The 8,849-nt window shown below is 48.6% G+C and overlaps 1 protein-coding gene across 10 annotated transcripts in view; it reads left to right on the top strand.

Annotated features, from left to right (window-relative positions):
- The first annotated feature begins 3,754 nt into the window (after positions 1-3,754).
- Positions 3,755-8,849, top strand: part of LRMDA (leucine rich melanocyte differentiation associated) — a 1,127,800-nt gene continuing 1,122,705 nt past the window's right edge. For 7 of the 10 annotated variants that reach the window (XR_008510804.2, XR_008510805.2, XR_008510799.2 and 4 more), the window contains exon 1: positions 3,767-4,059. Coding sequence is in view for 1 of the 10 variants with exons in the window: in XM_002820796.5 (XP_002820842.1) it covers positions 4,030-4,059 (30 nt within the window). In the remaining 9 variants the exon portion in view is untranslated. Of the gene's footprint in view, positions 4,060-8,849 lie in introns of all 10 variants that reach the window. The other 3 variants (XR_008510802.2, XR_008510800.2, XM_002820796.5) reach the window with 2 other exon arrangements.

Raw genomic sequence — 8,849 nt, 5'->3', positions numbered from 1 at the left:
AATACTGGAGGGGCTTTGGAGCACAGATCATCCTCAGTCCCCTCACATATGTGCAAGTACTTTGAAGAGGGCCCTGGAAACCTCTCTTCTTTCCTGCACTTGCTAGACTTTCTCCTTTAGGCTGAAAGGGGGCTGCTTCAGCAACAAAGAGCATTTCATAAGCAGAGCATTTCTTAAGCAGACACCCTGCCTTTTTTTTTTTTTTTTAAATTGAAATCTGAATGTGGTGAGTCTGAATTAGGGCCCAGGGCATGATTTACAGCAACCATCTTAACCTGCCCGGGGGCTGGGCCTGAAAGAAATGAGGCCAGGCTGAAGAGAAATACAGCTAAGGATAGTTAGGAATGCTAACAAAACTTGGTTAACTGGCCCTGTTCTTCTCTCAGCTGCTAATGCACATTTGGAAGATTTAAGGAATCAGTTCCTGTTTCGCTGGTTCTGGCCGACCCCAGAATCAACTCCCTTGATTGGAAATAAACAGGATCTTCCTTTTTGTCCCCAGGAATGTGATGGAGGAAGGACTCTAAGGCAAAGGGCCTCTTCTGCCAAAGCAGAATAATAATAACAATGATGACAATAGGAATAAAATATTGCCCTCTTCATCAAGGGCGATAAGAGAATGTCCAGTTGCATGAGTTGAACCTTGTTGCTCTCTCTGTGCCTGTCAGAGCTCCAGAATTCACAGGCTCAGGGTGGTCAGCATAGGTTGGATTTGAACTTTCTGTTTTGTGGTCCTCCTGACTGCACTTGTACAAGCTGGGCTACATGCTTCAATTTGGGGTTCAGAAAACAGGATCATAATGACAGCACTTCTTGTTGACACGGTGCTGTGAATGTCTGTGCACAAGTCTGAGCGTCTCTCCTGAACAGTATTAGTCATGGATGTCCCTAGTGCCTAGCCCAAGGCCAGAAGCTGGGGCACAGTGGCTGTGAAGTAAGATGGGGCAGGATAGGAAGCTTGCAGCTCACTTTCAATGAGTCATGGAATGGGGTGAGAGGACTGTGACTGCATAAGCCCGTATTTTACCTCAGTGCTCCTGGGGCTGGGGCAGAAAGAGCTGTGTTCAGGACAAGCCCATAGGACTTGTCTGCTATGTTCACCCTTGTAAACTCTTTGTATTCCGGAGGAATTATTTGTCTAACTCCTAGGTCAGTCTTATCTCAGTGTTTTTTTTTTTTTTTGCTCTCTCCCCTCCCCGAGGGAGGGCTACATTATAGAGGAACTTTACTATTTCTGTTTAATCTTCCTTTTTGTTGGAAACAGTGATGAGGAGGTAGAAGGATGTTCCCCCTCCCGGCTTCCAATCTTCCTTGGTCCAGGGACACAGATTCTTTTTCTTTTCCTTTTACCTCTCTCCCTACCCCACTTCCTCCTTCTGTTCCTTCTATTCTCCTTTCCCCTCCTCCTTCTCCTTGTTCTGCTATTCTGAAGACTAACTCCAAAAGCTGAGGAGTAAGGACAGGTGAATCCAGTTTGTTTCTGCTGGTGTCCTCCCCCAACAACATTCAGGAAATTACTTGTGCTACTGTCTGAAAGTTTGTGTCCCTCCCAAATTCATATGTTGAAATCATAACCTCCAAGGTCTTAGGTGGAGCCTTGGGTGGGGGTGATTAGATCATTGGTGTGGAGCCCTCAGGAATGGGATTAGTGCTGTTACAAATGACGCCCACAGGAGCTAGCTTGTCCCTCCTACCATCTGAGGACACAGGAAGGCGGCCGTTGTCTAGGAACCAGAAAATGGGCCCTCACCACACACCAAATCATGCGTGCCGTGATCTTCAGCTTCCCAGCCTCCAGAACTGTGAAAAATAAATTTCTATTGTTTATAAGCACCCAGTTTATGGCATTTTGTTATAGCAGTCCTAGTAGACTAAGACAACTACTTTGCTCAAGAACTTTCAATAGCTCCCTGTTGTTATCAGTTTACAGTTCCAACACTAAAGCCCCCCTCCAACAGAGCTATCCTGATCTTAATTTTTGTGATTTCTGCACATGATCCTTCCCCACACCATCAACTGGCCTTCTTGATGTGTTCACCAACCAGAGACAGCAGTGGGTAGGGAAGCATTTCCAGCTGAAACTAACAGCTTCTGTGAAGCCAATCAGAGGACGGGAGAGCTGGGACAGGTGGCTGAAGAGGTGAGAATTGATGGGATTATAAGAGATCTTAAGAGATCTTCAGGGACATACTAAAGATTCTGGACTGTATTAATTATTAGTTGATTAGGAGCCATTGGAAGATTTTAGGTAGGATCAAATTGGGCTTTTAAAATGGTTGCCCTGGGGCTATGTGGAGGAGACAACAGTAGTGAGAGGGTGTGGAAAGGGGGAAAGATGCCTGCCCACTTTGGTGCCATTCGTAGTGTCCGCAGAACAGCCTATGCTCAGATGACCCAGCTGTGTATGGAGGCAGGGGGATGGATGAGATGACCTTCAGTAACCCCCTTCTCGTGGGGGAAGGGAGAGCCGTTCTCCAATCTCATCTTTGAGTCAGCTTGGGCCTGTTTCCACAAGTCCTCTTCCATCTGTCAAAGCCCTTCTAGGAAAGCTGAACTGAAAGGCAGCTGCGGAGGGCAGAGTGCTGGCTGGGTCCGGGCTCACTTCCTCCTTTTCAGGCAGGAAAAGCAGACAAAAGTGGACAATGGACCAGAGAGGGCGCGTCCAGCAGAGAAGGAGGGAGGAGGCGGGGGAGCTGGTCCTTGGGGCTGCAGGCCTCGGAGGGTTCCCTTTGATCCCCTTATCTCTGGAGGGTAAGCTTTCTTTTTTGGCCTGCGGGACCTTTTGTTGCAGCATTTCCTGGAATCCCCCAAAGTAAACACAGTCAAGACTGCATTCTTACTGCTCCACTCTTCTGAGCCTGCTCCTCCCAGCTGAGAGAGGGGCAGGAAGGTCAACCCTCCGAGATCAACACCGCTCATCAAAATGCTGACAAGGGCCCACCTAACAATGTGTTAGGACCAGGGCTGTCTGAGAGACGATGCCAGTTAAGGCTGGGCTGGCTCTTAGCTGCAGCAGGCGTGGAAGATGACAACCAGTTGATATCTGGTAGCTCTGTGCATCCTGGACTTGGAGGCAAGAATAGGCAAGGAGAAAATCTGGATCCATCCTTCCAGAGAATTCCAGAGAAAAACAGGCATGGGTTTAGGGAGTTACCTGCCCACTAGGCCTACTTTCATCCAGACAGGAGGCCCATGGCCAGCTCTTCCAGATGGGGATGGGGTGGGTGGGGAACAGCGAACGACCCCACTGATGACTTTAAGCCTCACAAATCTCTTGCCCTCTGAGGAGCAGGAGAAGAAGAGAAGCCTGAAATTTGGGGTCACCAGCCAATTGTCCTTCCCCAGGGTTTATTATTGTCAGCTCTTAGAGGCCACAGGGAAAGGGTGGGGTGGTCTTAACCAAGCCAGCGTTTTATTTATAGGGAAATTCAACCCCCCCAATCCCCCTCCCCTCCTACAAATGGAAATTCCGCCGCACCAGGAGTCCTTCAACCTTCTAACTTTCCTTCTCCCCAGCTTTGGTGGGGAGGGAAGTTCAGCCAAGAGGCCCCTCCTCGCTGCAGTTGAGGGCCATTATGTAACCCAGCTTGCGAAATGCAGGAAAGGCCCGGCTGGCTACAGCCCGGCTAACGGCTCAGAAGGGGCGCCCCTGATAGGAATCCCCCCACCTCAGGCCTGGCCCAGACAAACGCGATAAAGTTGTGGGCATGGAGTTTTGGGCATTGGGACATCCGGGGGAGGGAGGGGCGCGGGGAGTCGGGGTCAGGCCGCCGTCGGGGCGCGGGGCGCTGCGGGCCACCTGTTGCAGCGGGCGGCCAGGGCTCACCTGCGCGGAGACCGGGCCGAGGGGCGGCGGCGGCGAGCGGCGGAGCTGAGGTCCCCGCGTCTGGCCCGCGCCTCCGGCTTCCGCCAGGTCAGCTGACTGCCCAGTGCGGAACTGTGTGCCCGCCGCGCTCCCTTACCGCGCTCCTCGCTGCTGCTGCCGCGCCCCCGCGCTCCGTGAAACGCGCCCGCAGCGTCCTGGCCGCCATGGCCGGGCTCGTGGTCCGTGGAGTTCAAGTAAGTCCCGGCCAGCCCCGCCTCCGCCCGGGGCGCAGTCCGCGTGGGGAGGGACGGCGGGGCACAGAGGCTCTCCAAGGCCTAGACACCCCTGTCCCCGCCTCAGGGGGCTGCGTCTGCAGGGGGTGAGCGTCAGGTGCTCAGGCTCACCCTAGTGGGGCGAGGACAGACCCCGTTTCGGGCCTGGCATACCCCCTGGATGTGCGGGAAGAACACCCCCAAGGTCTCCCGTTCTACCCACTTTGCCCTTAGCGCCTCACTGAGCAGGCCCAGCAGACACAGTGCTGACGGCCCCCGCTACTTTTGGGGGCCCACAGAAAATGTTCCAATTTCATAATCTGAATTTTAAAAACTTTTGGTCAAAGAATCCATTTTGATAAATCACATTGATATAGTCATCTTTATACCAATGCAATTGTAATATATAAATTTACTTATTTGTAAATGGAGGAAGGGGTTTATGAAGGCAAAAGTGGCTAGGGTACCCAAAGTCCTAGCACATCCCTGGAGATGAGGGTGCTGGTGGGCCCTGCGCTGAATGGGCTACGCCATAGCCAAAGGCTGATGGAAGGCCACCGACCTCCAGTTCTCTTTCCACACTCGATTTCTTGAACTGGAGTCTGTGATGAATGGCAACACGCCAGTTTCAATCCTGGGTGCCAGACACCCAGTCTCACATGCTTTCAGCTCTGTAATGAAGCCTCAGGTGTTCATTGCTGGAGGGATGAAGCCAGCCACGCTGGAACCAGGTGTCTTTCTTACCTGCTGGAAAAGCCAGTTCTCTGTCTTTAACCTCTTCTTTGCTCTGATGAAGCCAGAGCCCTCTTACTTCCCACCTTTCCCTGCACACCCTGGAAAATAGTTCTGAGTTTTTGAAGCTCTCCTCTTGGATTGCCTAAGGCAGGTAGTGTCAGGTGCAATTGGATTTTGAGATTACTTTGGGCTGAAGGAAATGATTCCTCCTTAGAAGAGATTCTAGGGGTTTTTACAGCTCCTACAGATGCAGTGAGGGCCAACTGTGCTGCCCATTAAACTAGCAGCTGCCTGTTTTCTTTTTTTCCAGAGTCCTGTCATTTCATCAGGTACACGTTTATTGAGTGCCTACTGTATGCCAGGCACCATGCCAGGTGTCGTTGGAAATTAGCCTTTCCTCTGTCTCTGTACACCCCCCATTTAACAGTTTTGTTGCTTAGGAATGCTGGCTCTGTCCCTTGACCCACAGACTGGGAGGAAAGAGCTGGAGAAAGACCAGAGTTCAGAAGTGAGCTAACAGCCTGCGGAGAGGCTAAAAATGACGGGTCTTGTTCAGCCATTGGGGAAAGGGGCTTTTTTTTCTGGGAGTTAATTTACTGCCTGGAGGGAGGGGCTGGACAAGAGGGTCTTTTCCTTCTCTTGGAGTATCTGCCTAAGAAGGAGGGTTCCCTGCCCCCCAGACCCTAGGTCTCTGCGTTTTCAGATCTGGTATTCTCCCAGTGTACCTTGCTACAAGTTCATGGGGCTGAGCACTTTCCTGTGCTTCCTTTCCCTTTGCTCTTCCTCCGTTTCCTAGATTCGATTTTTCCTGCAGCCCCTGTTCTTAGCCTACTCCAGACAGCCCAAGGGCATTCATGGAAGTGTGGGTGAGGCATTTTAGGCCCTTGGGGACTGTTTTATTTGACCGAGTTGCCTGGGGAGGAGCTAAGAAGGTAGGTTGGGAAAATGCCCCTGGAGTCTTAGTGCCCCATTTCCTAAACTGCCCAGGTTAGTGGATTTGAGTGTCTGGCCCCGGAGGTTTTTTTGTTGTTGTTGTTTTTTTTTGTTTTTGTTTTTGTTTTTTTTTTTGCATTCTGCTCCCAGTGATTTCTAATGGCGGCCGCTTTAAGAGGTGACACCTTGAATGTGGGTAGCATGGAACAGCACTTGTCAGACTTTAGTAGATCCTTCTTAAAGGGAGGCAAATAAAACCCGCAAAACTTCCCATGAGCCCATAGTGTGAATATAGTTTTTATTACAATGTTACTCAAATATAAAAACATGAAGCCAGATACAACTTTCCCATATCCAGAGACCTATAAATCCCAAATAAAGGGATGGTTTAAGTGCAAAGAAAAAAAAAACCCTATGCAATTAAACAATTTAATGAGATGAATGCTGCGTGGCTTGAAGTTAGGTCACTGCTTTTAATGCCACTGTGGGTTGACTGCTGTGGAGCTGGATTTTAGGAGCTCCACAGGCCTATGATGCCACATGCCTGGGGATGTTGCAGTCTTCCTATTGCTTTTCTCTGTAAAAGTCTTTTCATTTGCCATGGGTCTGACTTCATTTGGCTTCTCTTGGCTTGAATGCATCATTTATGTTCAGCATTAAGTCATTTCTCTTTCCTCTAGCTTATGACAACGTAATACGATTGTAGACACAAATACAAACTTGGAATTTGGGCACTGAAATCTTGCGCCCAAGAGATATTGGAATAATGAATCCCTTCTGTGGGGAGAGTGGTCTGATTCAACAACTGTTAACAGAGTGGCCACTGGGTGCCAAGGACAGTGTTGTGCACTTTTAATATGTTAGCTCATTGCATTCCTCTAAGTACAATAGGGATGATAATATGCATGGGGCTGTTTCATGAGGATTGAATAGATAACAAGCACATGATAGGCATTTAATAAATGTTGGTTTTACATTATTCTTAACACCTTTGGAGGAGTTAGTGTTAGTCCAGTTGCAGAAGAGGAAACAGAGACTTGAAGATGGTGACTCATCCGCGACAACACAGCTAGCAGTGGCAGTACCGGGAATCAGATTTGTACCTATGGTTGCTTCTACTCTGACAGCTTCCAGTACCACACATACACTTATTTATTTATGAATGAATGATAAGGTCTTGCTCTGTTGCCCAGGCTGACATGCAGTGGCACAATCATAGCTCACTGCAGCCTTGAACTCCTGGGCTCAAGCAGTCTTCCTGCCTCAGCCTCCTGAGTAGCTGGGAATACAGGTGTGCACCACTGTGCCCAGCTCAGTATTACAAATTTAAAATCGAGGATCTCCCACCCCTGGCTAGGGGTAGGCATCATAAAATAATCTCCTCAACATCTGACTGTTGACAAACTTATCATCTCCAGAAATGCCCTGGGAGCCAGAGAGTCCCAACGCAAAGTGAAACCTGCAGTCTTCTGCAGTTTGGTCATTTTCTGCAGCTTCAGCTTAGAGAGATTGGGTGTGTACATGGGTGGGTGGGGACCCCTTGCAGACAGTCTCCTTTCCCTTTCTAGTTTCCTCTCCGTAGGGGTCTTTAACTTGTTATATTTTCATTTGCCTGGTAATGCTGTCCCTTCCTGTTATTCCACACAGGGTGGAAGTCTTAGGGTACAAATTATAGAAAATAGAGAAATTATAAGTTTGAATCTTTGTTCCTCAATGCAGTCTAAATCAAGGTAATTGACTAAATGCAATGGTGTTCTGGATATGCTCTTGCTTCTGTGCCATTTAAGATCTATTAATCTCTGTATCCCGTCTCCCTTTTGCTGAAGAAGCAAACTACTTTTGGTTTGGCTCTTCTGGCCTTGAATCTTACATTAGGTGGTCCTGTGCTCTAAGAAGCTTCCTGACATCCTGAGAGGTAATGTCTTCCCTCAGAAGCACTTCTTAAGTCTTTTTTGTAGTTTCAAGCGTTGCTTACAATGTCTGGCAGTGGCTGCTTGCTGCTTTTAAGCCTTTTCCAGCCGATTTGAGCCCTTCAGCCTGGTCGGCTTAACTCACATCTCTAAAAGCTTCTACTTTACCACAGGGGTTATCTAAGCATGCAGATTACTTACCAAGTTGGTTCTCATGCTAAACTTTTGAGACTTGGTCTTCACATTTGAGAACAATGAGAACAACTTGTATTTTTCTTAGTCTTCCTGGGATGTTGTATAGTTAAGACGATGTAATGAAACAGGCTGCTGACAGTCTCATCAGATGTTGTGAGTGATCCAAATGCTTTGTGGTGATAGCTCTCCTTGGTGCTCCTGTTTCCTTTGAATAGAACTCCTACAGAAGAAAAAGGGAAGCAAATATCCCTGTCTTTTCCCAGGCTCTAACACTCTTCTTGGGCCCTCAGTGTAGCACCGTGGGAGAAGTTCTTGCCCTTTCAGCTCAGAAGACTCATTTTGAAGCCAAAACATGATGATAGATGCACCATTGGCATTTGCTGATCAAGAAAACTCATGTCTGCCTGGTATGGTGGCTTGTACCTCAATTCCAGCTATTTTAGGAGGCTGAGGCGAGGGGATTGTTTGAGTTCAGAGTTTGAGATCAGCCTGAGCAACATGGCGAAACCCCATCTCTTAAAAAAAAACAAAAAAAACTCACACCCACATGTGGATTTGTAAGCACTCCATGGCCCCCAAGTTGGAAGTCCTTATTTATGGCATAGGACTTGATCTGGGCTCTATCACTAAGAAGCTGTATTGTGCTGGGCAGGCCTCTGGAGTCTTAGTTTCCTTGTATAAGACATCAGAAGTTTTGACAAACTGGGTCTCTATTAGATTTAGTCCTTGGCCATTCTAAGAGGAAAGAGCTCAGTTTCTGCATCTAAAACTCAACGTCTCTGCTATATATATCACAGAGGTCTTGATTGATAATATGTGCAAGATAGTAGTGCAGGCTGGGGTGAATGGGATGGATTTTCTGGTGAGCGCCGTGGACCTGGGGTTCGTTGTGAACGTACAATACAGAAGAAGCTGCTGATTTTTTTTTTTTTTGAGACGAGTCTGGCTCTGTCGCCCAGGGTGGAGTGCAGTGGCGTGATCCAGCTCACTGCAAGCTCC

The sequence above is a fragment of the Pongo abelii genome, chromosome 8 (assembly GCF_028885655.2).
Source record: "Pongo abelii isolate AG06213 chromosome 8, NHGRI_mPonAbe1-v2.0_pri, whole genome shotgun sequence".
In the NCBI taxonomy this organism is placed as follows: Eukaryota; Metazoa; Chordata; class Mammalia; order Primates; family Hominidae; genus Pongo; species Pongo abelii.
Note: the sequence above shows the minus strand (reverse complement) of the source record. Positions and strands in the feature narration are given on the sequence as shown.